The sequence below is a fragment of the Dicentrarchus labrax genome, unplaced genomic scaffold, assembly GCF_905237075.1.
Source record: "Dicentrarchus labrax unplaced genomic scaffold, dlabrax2021, whole genome shotgun sequence".
Taxonomy (NCBI): Eukaryota; Metazoa; Chordata; class Actinopteri; family Moronidae; genus Dicentrarchus; species Dicentrarchus labrax.
In genome coordinates, this window is record NW_026136719.1 from 11,233,996 (window position 1) to 11,255,497 (window position 21,502).

The 21,502-nt window shown below is 39.1% G+C and overlaps 2 protein-coding genes across 5 annotated transcripts in view; one reads left to right on the forward strand and one right to left on the reverse strand.

Moving 5' to 3' along the window:
• On the reverse strand, nt 1-5,138 carry ap1s2 (adaptor related protein complex 1 subunit sigma 2). Its single transcript, XM_051378520.1, has 5 exons — nt 4,954-5,138; nt 4,308-4,486; nt 2,944-3,052; nt 2,659-2,796; nt 1-1,856 (listed from the first exon to the last, which is right to left on the reverse strand). Exons 2-5 carry the CDS (start codon nt 4,484-4,486, stop codon nt 1,809-1,811), a joined length of 474 nt encoding a protein of 157 aa, XP_051234480.1. The 5' UTR covers nt 4,954-5,138; the 3' UTR covers nt 1-1,808.
• Nucleotides 4,483-21,502, forward strand: part of phka2 (phosphorylase kinase, alpha 2 (liver)) — an 18,726-nt gene continuing 1,706 nt past the window's right edge. The window contains exons 1-33 of one of the 4 annotated variants that reach the window (XM_051378511.1): nt 4,483-4,607; nt 6,606-6,713; nt 6,802-6,917; nt 8,218-8,376; nt 9,168-9,215; nt 9,826-9,994; nt 10,125-10,207; nt 10,718-10,798; nt 10,922-11,020; nt 11,106-11,252; nt 11,334-11,387; nt 11,505-11,627; nt 11,745-11,840; nt 12,806-12,913; nt 13,119-13,197; nt 13,832-13,966; nt 14,107-14,216; nt 14,348-14,492; nt 15,140-15,218; nt 15,335-15,480; nt 15,567-15,737; nt 16,504-16,610; nt 16,706-16,842; nt 16,948-17,110; nt 17,787-17,866; nt 17,966-18,044; nt 18,130-18,259; nt 18,341-18,442; nt 19,091-19,209; nt 19,410-19,433; nt 19,998-20,051; nt 20,901-21,134; nt 21,277-21,477. In XM_051378511.1, coding sequence (XP_051234471.1) covers nt 6,840-6,917; nt 8,218-8,376; nt 9,168-9,215; nt 9,826-9,994; nt 10,125-10,207; nt 10,718-10,798; nt 10,922-11,020; nt 11,106-11,252; nt 11,334-11,387; nt 11,505-11,627; nt 11,745-11,840; nt 12,806-12,913; nt 13,119-13,197; nt 13,832-13,966; nt 14,107-14,216; nt 14,348-14,492; nt 15,140-15,218; nt 15,335-15,480; nt 15,567-15,737; nt 16,504-16,610; nt 16,706-16,842; nt 16,948-17,110; nt 17,787-17,866; nt 17,966-18,044; nt 18,130-18,259; nt 18,341-18,442; nt 19,091-19,209; nt 19,410-19,433; nt 19,998-20,051; nt 20,901-21,134; nt 21,277-21,477 — 3,540 coding nt within the window. In that variant the 5' untranslated portion in view covers nt 4,483-4,607; nt 6,606-6,713; nt 6,802-6,839. Of the gene's footprint in view, nt 4,608-6,406; nt 6,714-6,801; nt 6,918-8,217; nt 8,377-9,167; nt 9,216-9,825; nt 9,995-10,124; nt 10,208-10,717; nt 10,799-10,921; nt 11,021-11,105; nt 11,253-11,333; nt 11,388-11,504; nt 11,628-11,744; nt 11,841-12,805; nt 12,914-13,118; nt 13,198-13,831; nt 13,967-14,106; nt 14,217-14,347; nt 14,493-15,139; nt 15,219-15,334; nt 15,481-15,566; nt 15,738-16,503; nt 16,611-16,705; nt 16,843-16,947; nt 17,111-17,786; nt 17,867-17,965; nt 18,045-18,129; nt 18,260-18,340; nt 18,443-19,090; nt 19,210-19,409; nt 19,434-19,997; nt 20,052-20,900; nt 21,135-21,276; nt 21,478-21,502 lie in introns of those variants that run through there. The other 3 variants (XM_051378512.1, XM_051378515.1, XM_051378513.1) reach the window with 3 other exon arrangements.

Genomic DNA, 21,502 nt, shown 5'->3' on the forward strand with positions numbered 1-21,502 from the left:
TTTTCTTTTTGAATACATTTATTGTTAATAACTTTCAAATATAAGAAAAAAATGTTGGCAAATGTGTTGGCAGTGTTTAATACAAAAAGTGATTCCTTTTGCCCAAATCAGAGATGAACCTTTTAATAATTGTGAATGTTCAACAGAAACACTTTGTGGTTTTAAGAATGCAGATAAAAAATGTGACAGCCATACAGTTTGGATGAATATCTATTCATCACTTGTTGGCCTGTTTTCCTGCATCCTACTGACAAGTGAACAAGCCGACAGTAATGGATATTATTGATGTACCCTGATATGTGCAGTTCATCTTCTTATGTTCTTGCTCCATAAAGAAACTCAGGATAGTCCTGCCTTTAAACTGATTGGAAAAATTACATAATACTGGTATAGTGTGGCCAAATAAACTCCACATACATTGCAGTTCTAAATCCCTTTTCTGCCATGTTAGCCTTCTATAGACACCATTGAGAAGGTAAAACACAGTGTTCTTTGGTCATATGTTAGTCTTTTTAAGAGCAAGCCAAACTATCGTAATACAGAAAACAGTGTTTCTTTCATTTTGGTCACTATCCTATCCTGACCTAAGACTAAGGGAGAGACTGACCTAAGATTTATCTCCAGAGGCCATTACAAACTTCCATGTTAAACAAGCGATTTTGTAAAGAAAATAAATCAATTGTCAGAAAAATAAAGACTTTTAACAAACAGGACACTAATTACAGAAAATAAATGTGTTACCAAAATTAGTCTTGAAAAAGAAATACAAAATGGTTAAGTTCTGGAGGGGAAGCACCAAACACAAACTTGTACAAACCTACTTAATGTATACACCGATATTGATTATGGGTAATTGATCAATTTCACTGAATTGGTGGGTTGAACTTACGCGTGTATAAGTGATTGTAACAGTGTCAGTGATTCCCACAACAGCCCCACTTGATGCCACTCATGTGTTACCATTACATTTCAGTCGGAACTGGGAATCGGATCCTCTGAAAAATAAATACCTGATCTTTAAAATAAATCTTGGAATTTAGTAACGCTTGCTGGTGTTCTGAAGATACTTATAGAGTCTTACAATACTCTTCTAACATCTAGATGAAAAAAATAATAATACTGTCCACTATTTTTTTTAAATATTAATAATAATGGCACAAAATGGTGTATCTCCTGGCACAATTTTTACTTTAATCAAAGAAAAAAACGAATCTTTTTTATGGTTCTTTCAAACTTTTTTTTGTGTGGCGGACAAAATTGAGTCTTTGAGGATTTCAGAAATACCTTCAGAACAGCTGTACGTTTTGTTAAACAAACTTCTGGGTTTTTCAAAGATCACAGAGTATTATTTTTCATGACATGAGATGCTTAGCTCTCTGACTCGAATGCAACGATAAAACACGAGAAGCACCAACTATGGCTACAACAGCACCTTAGAAAGTCCTTTAAGCCAAACAGCGCATACAACTGCAATCGGTGATGATGGATAACCTTAATATGACGCTGGAGTTTTCATGTCGTCGCTACATTGTACTCTGTGGAGTTTCAAGACGTTCGGGGAGCGAAGTATGCTAATAGTACTGCAGAATACAGTGAGGGAGCTTGTACATACGAAACACATTTAAACCACAGTTGGCACCACATTAAAAGGACATTACAGGATAGTACAGTACAGAATAATACAGTACATAGATGGGGATTATATACATACAACACTGACACCATGAACAGGAGGAGACAGGATAGAGACAGGGAGGTTGCCAGATCTGCATCTGGGAGAAAGAACTGCGAGGCAGCAGCATGACGGTTTATGTCAGCCCAATCTCTTCTAAAACGCTCCGTGGTGCCTCGGCCTCCTGCAGATGGACAAAAGAAAGATAAATGTTCCTTGTTGTCGAGATGTCAGTTTGTTCATCTGTCACACATTTTGTAACACCCCACCAAATTATAATTAATAGTACATGAGTCATAATTGCAAGTTGCTAAATGTGTGACGGGAAGAGGAGGCCTTTCCAGTGAGTTAAACCTTTTACAGGCCTGCACAGTCAGCCATGCTGTTATTACAATAGCGCTGCATGCTTTGCTATAAATAAATCCCTGAGCACCGATTGTGTCGACTGCAAACGACTACAGATGGACAGCAATGCAGACACGCAGGGAGAGAGAGGTATTAATCAAATACTGCAGGCCTAAAATAAAAACAGGTGGCGGCAGGTGTAGAGGGCTGCAAGGTGAAAAAAGGAATCCATCAACATCTCAGTTCTAACCCTCTGTCTGGTCGAACTTAAGCATCGCTCAGTGAAAATAATTCTATATTTTCATTGTGTTAGACCAGCAACAACCAACAGAATTAATTAAAAATTAATTTGCAACAATTTTGCTCATCAAGAAGTCGTTTAAATAGTTTTTCAAGCAAATACAGCATATATTTGCAGTTTCCTGCCTCTTAACAGACAGTTAATATCTTTGGGGTTTAGGAGTGTTGGTCAAGCAAAACAAGTGGAAACTTGTGATGGCTATTTTTCCCAAATTGTCAGAACAAACAACTGATTAATTGAGAAAATATTCTGCAGGCTAATCGGCATTGACTGTTCACCTGCAACTAAATTTGGTCTGTCTAGCGGGTTCAGCTATCTGTAGATAAAGAACTGTGCGTACCTCCTGCAGCAGGTCGGCTTGCTCGATGGCCTTCAGCACATTCTTCTTGGATGTCTCCTGGGCCTCTCCGCCAAGCAAGAACTCATCCAGGATAAAGTAGGCCTTCTCAAAGTTGAAGATAATATCCAACTCGCACACCTGTGAGGCCACAACACCACAAACAGCAACAAATCAGAGACCTACTGACGTCCTGACTGCAAAAACCTTGGACTGTATATTGTTTCTTCCCACCCCCAAACACACTATCAATGAGCATATTACATGTGTTATGTTTATGAGACTCACACTGCCAAAATATTTGTCCAGCAGCTCCACATATCTATGGATGATCTCCAGGGTAATCAGCTCATTATCCTGATCCTCTACTGCACAGCAGAAATACAGGCTCGCATATCTACAGCATAAAGTAAGGAAATGAAGGGAAGCACATAGGTTAACAAGACTGTGATGTGTACGAAAACAGATTATATTTACTTCCTGAATAACATGCATCTTTAATGTTTTATGGATACATCATTGTGTATCTGAACCAACAAAACAATACTGTTGTGTACCGACCCGCCACAATAAATAATAATATTAATAATTATACAATACAATACATTTTAATCAACATCAACAAAAACAGAACATTGCAACCTTTACACAGATATTATTCTTGTTGCATGGATATTAAACTGAATCGCCTTAGATTGTACATGTGCAAGAAATCCCCTCTTCCAGCACTGCACCATTATATCACTGTCTCCTGCCTGTTTTGTTGTTTGTCTTTGTTTATTAGTTTCTTATATTGAACACATGAAAATGTAATTGTATGACTCAGCAGTCATATGTCCATAACAAATCAGGCACCCCTTATATATTTGTATCATTGTCCTCCATTGTTTGGCAGTTGTTGCTCGAGAGGGGGTGTTTCTGGCTTTTATAAAACACCAGAAGGTGAGATCTACATGCCAGAAATCTCAGTGCTTGACAAAGTAATCACTGAATCACAACAACCCCAACAAGTCACCACAGATACATAAGTGATGCAACAAACCAAACGTTAACACATCCTATTACTAAACCACAAAGACAAGTGCAATCTGTTTAGACCATTGTGGAGTATTTTATGGTCTGATAAAATAATCTTAAGGTCCTCTCAAGGACCACAATCTTGCAATCTTCTTTCATGATTTTCAACCACATCTCAGTCTTTATCAACAGAGAAATCAGTCTATCTGTACGTCCATCATACTACAATAACTTTGAGATGCAAAGGAAAGCTCCTGGAGTTAAGATTATAATATGAAACTACTATTTCCATAGCCATGAATGGGCTGCAGTACTTAACATGTTAAAAGGTAGCTGCAATATCTCATAATAAGTACCTTGTCAGCAGCTTTTGCAGAATTTATTTAGTTTAAATACACTGATTTAAATGATGTAAAATAAAACCTGCTGCTCTTAAGAAGTATGTTTCATAACAAGCCACAGATAATTAGAGTAACAAAACACTAAAACACAACCAGAGAGAAAAGCAAAGTGCATCTCTGTTACATGTTTGTCTGTGTGTCTACTGTATGTGTGTGCATATGCACCTGAGTGTGAATATTTGAGGAAGCAGTATGAGGAAGTGTAAATATATCACAGCTCTCTTATTCACTTACCTCTTGTACACAATCTTGAGGTCCCTCCACTCCAGGAAGCTGCACATCTTGGGCTTCCTCGCCAGTATGGTTTGGACCAAATCTCTGGAGATCTTCTTCCTCTCTTTGTCAGACAGAGGCACATACCATTTCTGTAACCGCAGCTTTCCCTGCCGGCTGAACAACAGCATGAACTGCATCTGAAGGAGGAAGTTCAGTTAAAAGTTATCCACGGTTGAAATGATATAAACATTAACTTAAAATGTTGTCAGAGAAAACTTTAATAGAAGAAAATAAAATGATAGAGGTAAAGGCTCGGAGGTAAGTCATCAGCAGTCATGTCACATGTTTGATGAATGTTATTTTCCATGACTAGAAAGTTAATTCAGTAACATCAAACGGGAATTATAAGTAAGAAAACGCCCGAACAGGAAATACATGCATTATTTTCGAGGATAATACGACCTAGTAGTCTGATCAAAACTACTTTAAATTGGGTCAAATTAACATGTGGGAGGCTTCTGCACAAACTTCCATGCGCTTAAGTCAGCTAACCTCAGTAAATCGCCACATATTAACATCAACAACACGTTATGTGTCATTTGCGCCCCCTCCTGCGACGCCTAGCTAGCTACAGCAGAAAGGAGAAGTAAACACGACTCTTTACCTTCGACCGCGCCTTCGATTCAATCACTCGGACGACTGGTAACTTCTGTAAATTCAAGCGAAATGCATAACCAAAGACAGTGCAGAGATATTTCTGTGTTTCTGTAGGTTAGCTTCCTAGCCAGCTTGACGCTAAACTACCTTGCGGACGGTGGTTGCTGGTGAGACAGCGATTAACACAGCGGCGCTGTGATTGGCCGAAAATGCCACAGCTATGGAATTTGATTGGCTTAGAGATTCCGTTATTCGTGACGTTGTTCCTAGCAAGCGGCCATGGCTTCCTGTCGCTGAAAGTTTGCAGACAGTTGTTTTCACATCTCTTTAATTTGTAATAATAATATAAAACAGACTGTGTCCTTCCAAATAATACTTTTATGCACATAGATGTACATCTAAACCAGCTTAACAAACATAGACGTGCAGTAATTATGTACAGGCAAGTAGATGAAAAATAAATACAAGTGCAATATATATATATAAATTATACTACTGCAAGCTGTGGGGTTGAATAGTGCTAGAGTGCTGTAATATTGTATGGTTTTGTGCTGTAATAACTTACATACATTAGATAGTATATGGACATTATATGCATGTTTTCTATGTACAGTTTACAGCCTGCTTAGACTTACCTTTTAACAATAAAAGATAATAAGTCACAGATATGACCAGCTTGTAAAATATATGCATATTGTTGGAATTATAAACAGTATGTAAAGTAGTAAAAGTTGGCTCTGTCTTGACCATTTCCAGTGGTAAAATGCTTCCCATTAATGCATCAGTATGGACAGTCTGGTTGCATTTTGATGTTGTCACAGCAGGAAAAACACAGTTGGACTTATAACAGTAATATAATAACAGTAACGACGGCTCCGTGACAGTGAAAAAACATGCAACTCTCCTAAGTGGACCTGTAGCAATCATTAATGTGAGGTATGTGTGTATATATAGACAAATCATTGTATTTTATGTTTGTGTTTTAATTTTTCACAATGCTCCCTGTACTGGTTTTGTAGTGTTTTATAAGTTGTAATGTTTCTATTCTGTTAATAAAGATATATATATATAAAAAAGAAATACAAATAAAAATGTGTACTGTGCAACCAGTCCATTAACAATCTAAATAACCTACAAAATTAACATAACTAATTATAATTACTTCTTTGCATATAAAACCTATAATAAGCATTTAAAATAGTAGGCATTGCTATAGAGTAAATAAACCATATAAAATCGGCTATGTGGAATTCGCTTCCTCACAGCCATTCAAATACATCAGTAACCAATAATATAATATTTGGAGTGGTGGAAAAAGTATTCAGATCTTTTACTTTTACAAAAGTAGCAATACATCATTTTGTTTGTGTAGAAATAGTCCATTCAAAATCTTACTTTAGTGAAAGGAAAGCTTGTGCAGGGAAGAAACAGAAGCGATTTGGTGCCCCCTGTTGTCTAATAATCAAACAACAGGAACATAATGTATTTTTTTCATTATCAGTCTACAATTGCTTACACACGTACTCCTCACGCGAATCTGTGAAACGTCACATATTGTTATTTGTAAGGACTCGGACCAGAACACCGGACTGTGTGTGTGTGTGTGTGTGTGTGTGTGAATACTCTGAGCTCAAGCGGTACAAATGTTTTTGTCGTCAGTAACAGCTGGATGCTACTCGGCTAGCAAGCTGTAGCAGAGCAGCCTCTGCAGAAGGTGTCAGGTTGAATCCGCTCTGCAGGGCTGCAAGGATGATGGGTCACTGCCTGGTAAGTTACCTTTTGGGATTCAGCTACATGTAGTCGCTGTGCATGGCATAAAGTCAAGTTAAATAACCAAGCTTTATATTTTGTTCAGACATAACCTGTTGTGTGTGCAGTGAGTGATCAGTGAGGATGAGGAGCCGCAGTAACTCAGGAGTGAGGCTGGATGGCTATGCCAGGCTGGTCCAAGAGACGATCCTGTGCCACCAGGTGAGTCCAGACATACAGAGCAGGATACAGGAGAGGAGTCTGTGCTGTGAGGTCAAGGCTTGAGGAAGTACTTGGATCTTTTGCTTAAGTGAAAGTAGCAATACCACAGTGTTGAAATACTCTGTTACAAGTAAAAGTCCCCTAGGCAAGTGTACCTAAATCAAAAAATACTTAAAGTTATTATTATACAACATATGGCCCTTTCAGAATAATATACATTATATAACTGAATTATAAGTATTGATGCATTACCACTTTAGGATCATTTTAATGTTGCAGCTGGTAAATGTAGGGATAATTCTAACTACATAGTAATGGATAGCTTAATCTATACTAAATAATACATCATAATCATTTGTTAATTGTATTTTGTGTTAATTATATCGGTTATATAATCCTCTGTGTTCTCCTGCAGAAGTATGAAGGTGTTATGTACCCTATATAGGTTCAAGTTCAACCAGATTGAGCTGCATGTATGTAAACAAGGCATGAGCAAAGTACAGCCCCTGGAATAGGCTGAGGACCTTTATCTTTCAACACTTGAGTTCATACTGAGGCACAACAACAACTGTCTAAGTTTAAACTGTGACCCAGAGGGTTCATAGCTGATAGAAAACAGTGCCAACTTTCCTTACTAAGCATGAATATGCAAAGGTGGAGGTTTGTTTTTTTAAGAGAGGGGACACAATGAAGTTATTGGTACTTCAACCAGAAACTGAAACCATGTAAATTCTGTATTATTCATGCACAAACCCAACCCAACTTAAAATCACACTCACTTTCATTTATAGAGACATACTATTCTGATCATGTTTAATTTGAATCTAAGAAGAGCTTATCTTTCACAAATGTTACATTTTAGTATCTGTAGGAGAATATAATAACAACACATTGTCAGCAGTAAATATAATAAAGATTAAATGATTTAGATTTTGTGCTTTTATACTTTATCTTATATGATATTTGTGATATTTTCTAATGTTTTTATGAAACAACAAAATATTTGGCAGATGAATACATAATAGAAATTGTTAGCTGCAGCTCTAAAGTAATTTTTTTCTTGAATAATTGTTGAAATGGTTTGGATAGCTGAGAAGCGAGACCCAGGGCACACCCATAAGGCACGCTACAGCATACTGTAACAACCTAGAAGTACACCTTGATAAGTTTTTATTTATTCTCAAACATTCTCTTTTCTGAATTGTAACAGCATACAGATATTTTTGTGAGTACATCAAACAGAAACTGTAAAAGTGTTGCAGTCCTTACTGTAAATTAAGCTGTTGTGTATTTGTTTCAGAACCCAGTGACAGGACTTCTGCCTGCCAGTGCCCAGATGAAGGATGCCTGGGTGAGGGATAATGTGTACAGTGTGCTGGCTGTGTGGGGGCTGGGCATGGCCTACCGCAAGAACGCTGACCGCGATGAAGACAAGGCCAAGGCCTACGAACTGGAACAGGTGTGTTTGTTTCAGAGAGAGAGGGTTAATGAGTACAGCAGTGTCTGTTTGTTCTACATTGTATGTTGGGTTAAATATTTAAGAGCAGCAACCTTTATGTGTGCACCACCTCACATTCTTATTTGATCAGTTTACAGAAATGTAGGCTGCAGTTAAACTAAAATATCACATTAAACCAAAACAGAATATTTCATATTTCATTCTCAAACTGATGTTTAAAATACAAAACTTCAGGGGAATATAAAGTATGATAAAACAAAACTGTTACAGATCTAACTTGGTAGAATAAGGTCATTAATAAGCTGGTTGATTAAGATAATGAATAGTGTGTAAGAAATTAAACTTGAGTTGATTGAGTGATCATAAATTATATAAGAGTGTTAGAGTAAGTAGCAAATTAAAAACATCACATTAGTTCTTTGAATCATTTTATAGATTTAATTATTAACAACACATCAATAAATGTAATACATTATTTGATTGCTCTGAAATAAAAATAGTGGTGCATTGCTTATTTTAATCATTTAATATTCACTTACTGTTGTATGTATTAAGGTGCCTTTAAACAGTTATGCGTTCACTTACTGACGTACACACTAAAGTGCATTTGAACCGTGATATGAGTGCTGAACTAACTACAAATATTTGAACTGAACTGAACATAGTGATTCAAATCAGCTAATAGATTTCTGATTTCCACCTCTACTGAAAATAAAAAAACATTTGGATTATCGTGACGTTCTGTTGGACTTCTGTAGTTTGCTGATGAAGCTGTTGTTGTTTGTTGGCAGAGTGTGGTGAAACTGATGCAGGGACTTCTGCAGTGCATGATGAGACAGGTAAGACCCACACAGGCTCACATACAAACATCATATCCTGGTAGAAAATCTGATAAACCAGTGTTCTGGTTCTTGGAAACCACAATATGTTATCTTGGGTACTGTGGTATTTAAACAGACTCTTTTATGTAAACAGCTGGTTTCTGACCACAGTCTCCTTCTGTCTGCGCAGGCATGCCAAACTCAGGTTAATACAAGTAGTTGGTCCGAAAAATAAACTTTGTAATGATTAACAACATGTTGATTGATCTAAATGTTGAAGTGAAAGTGATAGTGAAAGCCTGGCTGCAGTGACATTGTGTATTGTTTGTTGCTCTCACCTTCCGATTCCTGGAAATAAGATGAAGATGCCAAATTCCCAACAGAGAGTGAAAATGCTGCAGTGCTCAGGGAGTCATAAAGCAAAGAGGCTTTGTCCTCTGCTGCTTAGACACTCAACAAAAAGACAAATGTCAACCACTGAGGGGTCTGAGTTTTCATGCTAATCCTGCCGTATCCTTTCTTGGTCCCTTGTGGCACAGACAACGCAAACACTGAGCTGTCCATTGGTCTGTGTGTGTGTATATTGAGTTTGCAGAATAAAATAATTTACATGTTTATGTGTCCTCAGGTGGCCAAGGTGGAGGAGTTCAAACGCACGCAGAGTACAAAAGATTGCTTGCATGCCAAATATGATACTCCCACCTGTGCCACGGTGGTCGGGGACGACCAGTGGGGCCATCTCCAGGTGGACGCCACCTCCATTTACCTGCTGATGCTGGCACAGATGACAGCCTCAGGTACAGTGGTGATACAGAGTGGTGTTTATATTTGTTGCGTTTTCTGTTTGTGTTTCTAATAACAAGCTCATTATGCAACAAACAACGCTGAACATGAGTTGGTTGCTGAGTTTGTCACGTTATAACGCAGGTCTTCGTATCATCTCAAACCTGGATGAGGTAGCCTTTATCCAAAACTTGGTCTTCTACATAGAGGCTGCCTACAAAGTGGCGGTGAGTAACATTTCTAGAGGTTTTGGAGGGTGGTTTCTAGAAACAGAAACACGATCAGAGTAAAAGTTAAAGGAGAACTACATTTAAAAAGTTGCCTCAAATCACTAGAAACAGCATACAAGTTGGAATTAAAAAAGAAGTGAGCTTACCAGATGTCTGTAGCCCACTCCTTATCTGTGCTTGCAGCTAGCGGCATTAGTTACTACCAGCATGACACCCGAATCTCGACCCAGTTGTCGGAGATTGAGTTGAATTGTGGGTAATGTAGGCGTTTCGACAGGGAAGAAAAATGCATGGAATAAAAAAAGTTAATATCTGGTCCTACTGCATCAATTCTTTTTAAACTCTCCATTGTGAATCTGACTGTTATATGAGTGCAGTGCTAAAATGGGTGGAGTACTCTTTTAAAAGTGATGCCCAGGGAGCTACAGTGCAGAGAAATGGGGATATTTTAGAGACTGGAGAATTTTGTAAGAAATTATGTCTGATACCTTTTTTTTCGCCCTGTAGGATTATGGGATGTGGGAGCGAGGCGACAAAACCAACCAGGGCATTCCCGAGCTCAATGGCAGCTCTGTAGGAATTGCTAAGGTACAGGATATTCCATTACTTATTGTCCACATGTATGATAAACTATACATTAAAGACCAAAAGAAGAAAATGTTGTATAAAACGCGTATTGGTGCACTGATTGATTTGTGTGTTTGTTTACAGGCCGCTCTGGAAGCCATTGATGAGCTGGATCTTTTCGGTGCACACGGAGGACCAAAATCAGTCATCCATGTTTTGCCTGACGAGGTGGAACACTGTCAGGTACTGTTGGCTTTGCCTGCAGCTACCTCAGCGTTGTCTCAGCTCATCTTTCTTCTGCTCATCGTGTCTGTGTGTTTCCCCTCAGTCCATCCTGTGCTCCATGCTGCCAAGAGCTTCAACTTCAAAGGAGATAGATGCCGGCCTTCTATGTGTCATTTCCTTCCCTGCTTTTGCTGTTGAGGATGCTGACCTGGTGGCCATCACTAAGTCGGAAATCATAAGTAAACTGCAGGTACAGTGTAAGCATGAGAAACACAAATCATTTGTTTTGGAGTCAGAATTCTAAATCTTCCACTCTTTGGTAAAATTTCAGGGTCGCTATGGCTGCTGTCGCTTCATCAGGGATGGATATCGTTGCCCTAAAGAGGTCAAATAATAATAATCTATATATTGAAAATCTAATCTCTATTTATAATGTATTTAATTATTTCATTGTACTGTGTTGTTCTGATTTTATGACAATTGTGTGTTGTTGTCTCACTAGGATCCATCACGGCTGCACTACGACCCTGCAGAGCTCAAGCTGTTTGAGAATATCGAATGTGAATGGCCTGTGTTCTGGACTTATCTCATCCTGGACGGGATCTTTGCTGAAGATCAAGTGCAGGTAATCGAACCAAACATACTGCTCCATATGCCGTTTTTGTATTCACACAGTCATAGAGTCACTTTGAATGACTTGTGCTGATGTAATATTGAACAAAATACTGTGTGCTCTGCACAGGTTCAGGAGTACCGTGAGGCACTGGAAGGTGTTTTGATCCGAGGGAAGAACGGCATCAAACTGTTGCCCGAACTTTATGCTGTACCTCACGACAAGGTATAAATATAGCAGATGCACCTTTATTCTAGTCACATTCAAGTTGCATGGCCTGACAAAACCTACAAACCAGTCTGTTTGATGAAGGTGACAGGACTGGTACTTGTCTTTCAAATTATTAGTTTGTTCTAATTTGGGGATTCACAGTAGCTTGTTTTTCAGGAGCAGCTTGAAGATATTCAGTTCAGTTGTATTGTGAGAGTCGATAAAAGAGTCAATAAAGCTTAACAAGACTAGAAGAATAAACAGTTCAAGTTACATTCCTACTCTGAAGATGTGGAGTCCTTTAATACTGTACCTACTGTAGATTAAAGGACAAAAGTGGTATGCTTAAGAAATTAACATAAATTAATCAGTTCTTTTATACCTGTATGGGTGATATCTGCTGTGAATCCTGATTTATTAAATTTTTTGTTTGACAAAACAGTTTTCACTCGATTGTTATATATTAGATAGATAATATTTGAGTTTTTAGCCATTCACAATCATAAAGTCAGCAGTTCAATTTGTGAAATACTACATACCTGACATTCCCATCAGCCTCAGTTGTCTAGAAGATTTTATGCAAACATTTTGTGCAATAAGCAAATGTTAGCATGCACGGTAAGCTAAGATGAACATGGTAGCATACTAGCATTATCATTGTGAGCATGTTAGCATGCTGATGTTAGCATTTAGTACAGCCTCACAGGCCTAGTGGCTCTGTCTGTAGACTTGTTTTTCTATACATACTCTGATGTATCTGGTATCTTTTTCATCTAGCTTTAGTCTATTTTTTTTATTTATTGTTTGTTTTATGTCTGTCCAAGGATTATTTTGTACATATAACCAGCATTTCTTTTATGGTAAAAGAAAAAAAAAAGTGCCAAGAAACATCAGACAAGAAGCATTTGTTGCATCTAAAACACAGTATTTGTATATCAGGCAACCACTTAAGAATGAGAACATATGTTTGCCCCTTACAGGTGGATGAGGAGTACAGCAATCCTCACTCAGTGGACAGAGTGGCCTTGGGGCAGCTGCCACACATGTGGGGACAGTCACTCTACATCTTGGGCTGTCTCCTGGCTGAGGTAATCATTACTCCACTGGCTATCTGTTATTATTGTGGCTATCACAGCAATATATAGTCAATGTCACACGTCAGAAATAAGGTAGATTTAATATTATAAATTAGAAAAAAGGCAAGACTACTATATTTGTTTTGTAAACATAAACATACATAAAACTCGCTATTGTTTCTGTAATTCACCCTCTCTGTCTCTGTATCTCTATAAGGGGTTTTTAGCACCAGGAGAGATAGATCCTCTCAACAGGAGATTCTCTACAAACTTCAAGCCAGATGTTGTGGTACAAGGTTGGTGATCGCTCATTAGTTTGAAGGAAATGTCAGAACAGAAGTTGGGGTCAAAAATGGGTTGAATCTCAGAATAACAGGGGGAATCTAACACAGGAAGTAAGGAAGAAGACATCTACACTCTTCCATCCTTCACAAATGTTATTTGGAACCCAGTGATTGTGTTACTTAATGAGGCCGCTGTGAGGCTGAAATGCCCATTTCACAGTTTAAACAAGTTTGCATTGGATTAAAAATAGAGAGGCACATTTACTTTTCGTAGATTCTTACCACTTGTATGGAATAAATATAGAAACTGGCTCGAGTGTTGCTTCAAAGACTTTGCTCAGCTCAAGGCTAATCTTGAACAAATCTTTTTAAGACTCAACTCCACATTGTCAGACTTGGCTCAACTTTCATCAGCCTCAGTTGTACTTTGGCTCAGCTGTGCCTTTTTTCCATTTAGTTTTGTTTATGTGACACAATGCCAAGGAGGACATAAATCACACACAGCTTCAAAACTATAAAAAATGTCCATTATGTTGTGTTGTTCTGATGTTACCATTTGTTTACGCATAGATTTTCCCTATAGAAGATAACATGTATTTCTTTTTAAATGTGTGTGTGTGTGTGTTTGTGTGTGTGTGTGTGTCAGTTTGTGTTCTAGCAGAGTCAGAGGAGATCCAGGAGTTGTTAAGTGATCATGGGATCACAGTCCAGACGATGTCAGAAGTTCTGCCTATCAGAGTCATGCCTGCTCGCATCTTGAGCCACGTCTATGTCAGACTGGGTAAACAAGCACTCCTTTCCTTAGTGCACAGGTGTGTGTGTGTGTGTGTGTGTGTGTGTGTGTGTGTGTGTGTGTGTGTGTGTGTGTGGTGTGTGTGGTTTGTGTCAAAATAAGAGTAACATTTTGTGTCATTGCCACAGGGAACTCCAAGAAACTGAATTTGAGTGGTAGGCCTTACAGACACATTGGCGTCCTGGGAACATCCAAATTCTACGAGATCAGAAATCGCTCTTATATTTTCACCCCTCAGGTACTACGAGCTTGAGATGTTGTTCATAATGACAGTGACAAAGCTAGATAGAAGGCAGTAGTAATTAATACTACTTATTAACACTTTCTGCCTGTTTCTCTCTTATCTTCCTTTCTCTACTTACTGTCCAGTTTCTAGATCAGCACCATTTCTACCTGGCACTGGACAACCAGATGATTGTGGAGATGTTACGAACAGAGCTGGCCTATCTTTCCTCTTGCTGGAGGATGACAGGGCGGCCCACACTCACTTTTCCCATCACCCGAAGCATGCTGGGTAATAAGGTTCTTATTAGTATTTAACTGTGTCTTGTATAATACTGTTTTTTGCAATTAGTATGAAAATAATAGCACACTTAATGTTTTCCAGTCATATGTAATGGCACAAAACTTGTGCTGTTGGACGTAAATTAAACTACAACTTCAGAATGCTACTGCCAGTTCAACCTAATAAAGGGACGGAAAAATGCTTTTTTATATGTAATTATTATTTTTTTGTTTTATGAGATGTTGCTGGAGCTGATTAACTACCGCCTAAAATCCTGAATGTATTGATGTAGTACCTGGATACGAGACTCAAAGATGGCACCCACTCACTTGAATGAAAATTGCTCGCCTAGTGCATAAGCCAAAAACAGATGTATACATGTATATACATATATATATAATGATAATATACTGTATCTGTATCTATCGGAAGGATTATAAATTCTTTATACAAAGAGCTGGAGGTGTCCTGTCTAAAACCAAACCAAAAAGGTTACAGGTTATGTTACTGCTCTTTAATACAGTCCAGGTTGCTTTTAATATGTGGTTTCCATGCACTTAGCTGTGACCTTGAATGCGCATACTTTATATTTACATATTGCCGTTCAAAAATGATTTTACTACACTTCACGTAATTTATGTAATTCTTATGTCCAGTTGAAGATGGAGATGCACTTGATCCGTGTATCCTAGCAACCCTCAGGAAACTACAGGATGGCTATTTTGCTGGCGCGAGGTCTGTTTCCATCTGTAACACGGGACAACATGCTATTACTGTGGATAGATCTGGAGATATCTGTAACAGGTTACTTCTCTTGAATGTGTGGGTATTTTGTGTGAATGTTACTACAGGGTGCAGATGTCAGACCTCTCCAGTGTTCAGACCACTTCGTTCCACACTCACCTCAGCTTCCTTGATGAAGAGGACGATGACTTACTTGAGGATGAGGAGGATGATGATGAATATGGAGAGGAGTATAACATCTGTGGGCCCTCAGGTAGTGATGAACAATGTTTTCCTTTCAGTCATAATTGATTAATTTAGTGGAAATGTGAGTAATGGAGGGCATGTATTTAACTGCAGCTGGCTCCAAAGACATGTTTGACCAGTACCTCACCCAGCTGCTCCACAGCACCACCACCAAGTGCCATCTTCCTCCCATCCAGAGGGGGCAGCAGCATGTCTTCAGTGCTGAACACACCACCAGAGACATCCTGTCATTTATGGCCCAGGTCCAGGGCCTCAACATGCCCAGTAGGTTATAAGGAAACTAATGAGTCAGTCAAAGTCTGTTCCCCTCTGAATAGCGTTTCCTGTAGTGCTGCTGTCCATTGTTAGGTCTTAATTTAGGTTAGGTGTTACAGAAATTACTGGTTGGGCTTAAAGGTATGACTAAACATGGTTTTTTTTTATGTTAAGGGTAAACATAAAATAGTGGGGAAACATATTTCTATGTGGGTAGGTGGTCATTTTTAGTTCATCAACATTGTTTATTTTTTTTTCAAATCAATTTTTTCTCAAAAAAGAAGAAAAGATTAAACAGAAAAAATTCTGTTGGTTATTTAAGTTTTATTCTATGGCCACCTGTAGATGGCAACAACAAAGACTAAATATACTACTGGTATCTAGACACTGGTTAACATGTCACTCCATGTTGTAAACATAGTCATGCAAAAATGAATAGTATGATATTGGATCAAAGACAGTATTAAATCCACAATAGCATTTTGATAGCCCATAATGCAATGCAGCCACGACATGTTGTTGTAGAGGCACAATTTGAATTTTCCCCCAAATGTGAAACCTCTTACTCAACTTTTATCTAACTGGTTCCAACTTTAAATCTGATACCAAAAACAATAAAAAACCCTTGTGTTGAGGTTGTCACAAGCTTAACAGGGAAATTAAAATTAAATTGCAGCATCTTAAAAATACTCCTGTTTCACTTTGTAGTCCATTATTTTAATTTGTGTGTGTGTGTGTGTGTGTGTGTGTGTGTGTGTGTGTGTGTGTGTTTCAGAGTCTCCCATGTATCTACCTGTGACTCCAGTTAAAAGCAAACACCGCAGATCCCTCAACCTACTAGTTCCTCATCCTCAGCATGGCCCACATGTAAAGCAGCACAAGGTAGGCACAGCCGATCCTTCCACAAACAACTTGGTTTCTCTTGTGACATCAGCATTGCTCTGAAGTGTATTTGTCTTACACTCCTCCCTCTCAAGCCGCACAGTGCTGCTGATCTGCACCTGCCTCGAGACTCTCAGGGTAACACAGACTTTGCAGCATTGGTGAGGCAGCTGAAAGAGTGTCCGACCTTGCAGGACCAGGCTGACATACTCTACATCCTTTATGTAATGAAGTATGGACATACTACTACTACTACTTGCACATTTAAGTACACTTAAGTCTTTTTGGTGATCAAATAACTTTTTTGTAATGAGCTGTGTTTTCTTCTAATGATCAGGGGAGCTGATTGGCTGGTGGAGTTGTCAGGTCCTGGGCAGGGCGGGGTCAGTGTGGGCGCCCTGCTGGAGGAGCTGTATGTACAAGCAGGAGCCTGCAAAGAGTGGGGACTCATCAGATACATCTCTGGAATACTACGGAAGAGAGTGGAGGTCCTCGCTGAGGTCAGTGAGCAGTTATAGTCATTTTCTGTCACAGCGCATGATTACACCAAATATAATTTGGACCAGCTCTGGTCCTGGGTCAGATCTCGGCTCCTGTGAAATGAGAAGACTTCTGAAGATCCTTAAGTGATGCTTTGTCTGTGACCCATAGGGCCTTCAGAAGATGTTTTGAAGCCCGAAGTTTGTTTAACGTTTACCACAATTTTGTTTCTTTTGACGCTTGACACGCCATATTTATATGCTCGAGTCATGTTTTTAGATAAAAAGCTATTCCACAAAGCAAATTGTTTCCCCTTCTCTCTCATTTTTCTCATGCTGAAGTAAGCTCCTTCCCCCACCTAAAACACTTGTCAGACAAAACATAAAACTGACACACATTCATATTTAAACCACCCTTATAGTATGTGACTTAACAAAGATATACAATTCATGCTTAAAAACTCAATCATCAAACCATGTTCTTGGCGTCTTCCAACAAATATTTCCTGTTTAAAACAAAGAGCTCTACCACCACCTATTGGCCATCACAAAACCTGCATCCTAACACATACTCAGCCATGATAACTTCTGTAGTTGACCCAGGAGGAGGAAGGCAGACAGATTCTCCTCTACAGAATCAATAAATGATGTGATGTTTTTAATAATTTCGTTCCATGTGTATTTGTGTGTTCCTAAGGCCTGCACGGATCTGATTTCCCATCACAAGCAGCTGACAGTAGGTCTACCTCCTGAGCCCAGGGAAAGAGTCATCACAGTGTAAGTTGTTGTTATTGTTGACGAGATTTTGTGTTCATATTTAGGCTTTGTTGAATTAATAGCCACATAATTCTCTTCCTCCTCCCTGTTTCCATTCAGTCCTCTTCCTCCCGAGGAGTTGAACAATCTCATCTATGAAGCCAGTGGTCAGGACATCAGTATAGCTGTTCTCACTCAGGTAAACCTTTAACCTTTTGGACTGCCACATAACCCTGTTCAGACACTAATCTTTCAGCTGTTATTCATGTGTGTTTGTCATGTAGGAAATCATGGTCTATCTAGCCATGTACGTGCGCTCCCAGCCTGCTTTGTTTGGGGACATGCTCCGGCTCAGGATAGGACTCATCATGCAAGTGATGGCCACTGAGCTGGCTCGCAGCCTGCACTGTTCTGGTGGGAAAACAGAACATAACTATTAACATACACAAAATACCCTGCACAGTAAAAATAAAAAATTGCGTAACATCTTTGTAGGAGAGGAGGCATCTGAGAGTTTGATGAGCCTGAGTCCTTTTGGCATGAAAAACCTGCTGCATCACATCCTCAGTGGAAAAGAGTTTGGGGTGGAGAGGAGCAGTGAGTTTTTTCCCTTCCTTGTCTTTACAGTATGTGAATGTTCTTTTATGGTTGTGTGTTGCACCCTTAGTTTTGAGTAAGACATTTTGTACAATGAAGTAGAGTAAAGTAGAGCTGAGAAATAATTGTAAGAGGAGGAAAGCAGTTAGGTAAATTTATGAACTAGGAATAGAATATAATAAAAGATTAAAACAAAGTAGTCAGAATTAATCACCATTTTATTTCACTTTCATTGTCATTCGACACTATAACTGCAGTAGCTGTTGCTAGGATCACTTAACCTAATATTTATCACCATGGTAGCAGCATAGCTCTACAATAGTTTTCCAGTTTGGTCCAAACTGAAATATCCTGACAACTATTTGATCGATTGCCATGAACTAAAAGTACTGCTGCACAGAGCTTCTGGCATGGCTGTTGACTAGTTTTTTTAACAACCCCGTACAGCCACGTTGATCTCATCCACGCTCATGATTGATTTATCACCTTTTTATGACTCTGGCACAGGAATATGACCATTAAAGATCCCGCCTAGGTCTGCTTGACCTGTCAATACACACATCACCAGCAAACAACTACCAACATCAGAGATGTTCAGAGGACTGGAACTGAACTGTAGAATAAGTGTTTTTCTCTTCTTTTCATCAGTGCGTCCAATACAGTCAACAGCCACTAGTCCTGCCATCTCTATCCATGAACTGGGCCACACTGGAGCAACCAAGACTGAACGCACAGGAATACACAAGCTAAAGAGTGAGATAAAACAGGTGGGAAGCACAAATCATAAACTGCACAATAATCAGGGTTTATTTCTGTAAATATGCTGTAGCATGTGCTTCATATGCTTTGCTCTATCTATCTATCTATCTATCTATCTATCTATCTATCTATCTATCTATCTATCTATCTATCTATCTATCTATCTATCTAACAGTGACAGTAACAGTGTTCTTGCTCTTGGTTGCAGCTGGATGACTCTCTGCCTCTCAGTGTGGGTTGGGTTTGATAATATCTAGCATGTGACTGTTTCTAACCTCGGTCTAAACAATCAAACCGCCGGCTAAATCCTGCTCATGAACCACCCGCTGGCTCTTAACATTTCGTGAGCCCTCCATAACTGGAAACGACTCTCACATCATCACATATCAGTAGGAGACATGCTTTGCTACTCTGAGTATCACACAGTAACTGTAGAACAAATATTACTTTTTAAAACAACTTGTCTACAATTTCATGAACTATTCAACCAATCCAGACCTTGATTAAGCTCCTTTTAAGTAGCCCACCCTCATAACTCTTCTTGTGATAGCATTTTGGCATGAAGAGGCATCCTTTGTTTGTTGAATGATCTTTCTTGTGATCAGTCAGTTTCCAAGAATCTTTTGTCACTAGTTGATTTTCCCAGAGTTGCATTAGATTTTTCACTTTACAGATCAAACATTTCCAGTAACATTATGCTCTGTGTGGCTGCAGTATCATCATGACTGTAGTTTGGAGAACCATGTGAACCATCTCAAACTGTTCTCTGTCGTCTGTCATCCATATCCATGTGTAGATCTTCAGCGGCGGTCTTTCCTTGAGTAGCAATTTCACGTCTCCTCGCTCCACGGTAAACCATTTCACCTCATCTGCTTCAAATGAACTTTGTTTGTCCTTCCTAGGGTTGCCGTAGTTAAAATGTATGTATACACTGAGCAAACTCATCCTTCACTCAGATTTCATATTTTCTGTAGACACTAAAATCTTCCATGTGTCTTGCTGCATTTTAGGATAAGGCTGGTGTTATTTTATCTTTTTATTTTTTTCAACAAATGTCTTACAGAGACTGAAACCAACAATAAATGTATCCTACTAAGTATTATTCTCCTTTCCGGTTAAAGGTTTGTTTTGTTTCCCTTTGACGCAAATTTGTTAATTGACTTGACTGGACCATGGAGGAATAAACCACACTGAGTGTGTTTATCATAATAAATAATAATAATAATAATATGTCAGCCATTGCAGCAGTGGCAAAAATTTGTGAAAGCTTTATCAGGCGGTGGCTACACAGAAACTACATTAAATTGTTGTCATTTGTCTATTTAAAACACTAAAACATACAATAACATCAGACTTGTCCTTTAATATGCCTGCTGTGATATAGTATGATATCAATATGCATGAATGATTGCATGGACTGTGTAAGTGCAGGTAAGTGTTAAAAATGTAATTCTGTATGTATATTTGTTTGAAAGAGAGAGGACTACTACAGTACATATTTCAATATATAGTTATAAGAATGCTGTGTTAAATGGGTGGAGAACTCTTTTAAGCTCTGAAACCTGCCAGTGTGGTACAAACTCTACTGCCAAGTGTAATGGTGCATATAAATGAAGTACATAGAGATAAGGTTGAAAATCAGAAGATGGTTTCATCAATTAAAATATGTTTTAATTACTTCGTTGTTATGTCAACACAGCGTTGCAGCAGTCCCTCCACTCCCAGTGGGATCCTGTCCCCAGTGGGCACTGGTCCAGGAGATGGACAGCTGCACTGGGAGGAGAGGCAAGGCCAGTGGCTGAGGAGACGCAGGCTGGATGGAGCTATCAACAGAGTACCCGTGGGTTTCTACCAGAAGGTCTGGAAGATCCTGCAGAAGTGCCATGGCCTGTCCATCGATGGATATGTGTTGCCCTCTTCTACCACAAGAGAGGTACCATCTAGCTGACTTGTTAAAGTTGGATTCAGGTCTTCGTGTGTGTGTGTGTGTGTGTGTGTGTGTGTGCGCGTGTGTGTGTGTGCGTGTGTGTGTGCAGGGTTGTGGGTGAGTGTTTCATTCTGTGTTTTCTGTGCAGATGACAGAGGGAGAGATCAAGTTTGCAGTGCAGGTAGAGTCTGTCCTGAACCACGTCCCTCAACCAGAGTACCGGCAGCTCTTAGTAGAGACCGTCATGGTTCTAGGTCTCGTAGCTGACGTGGACGTGGACAGCATCGGTGGCATTATCCACGTGGACCGCATCTTGCACTTGGCCAACGATCTCTTCCTGAATGACCAGGTACCGCTACTGGCAATAGTTACAT

Bases quoted from the DNA above. Each gene is read 5' to 3' on its own strand.
- ap1s2 (XM_051378520.1), bottom strand. From the start codon at position 4,486: ATGCAGTTCATGCTGTTGTTCAGCCGGCAGGGAAAGCTGCGGTTACAG. The intron at 2,797-2,943 runs GTGAGTCTCATA...GTGGCCTCACAG, and splicing joins TGGACAAATATTTTGGCAGT to GTGTGCGAGTTGGATATTAT. The intron at 1,857-2,658 runs GTACGCACAGTT...GTCCATCTGCAG, and splicing joins AAGCCGACCTGCTGCAGGAG to GAGGCCGAGGCACCACGGAG.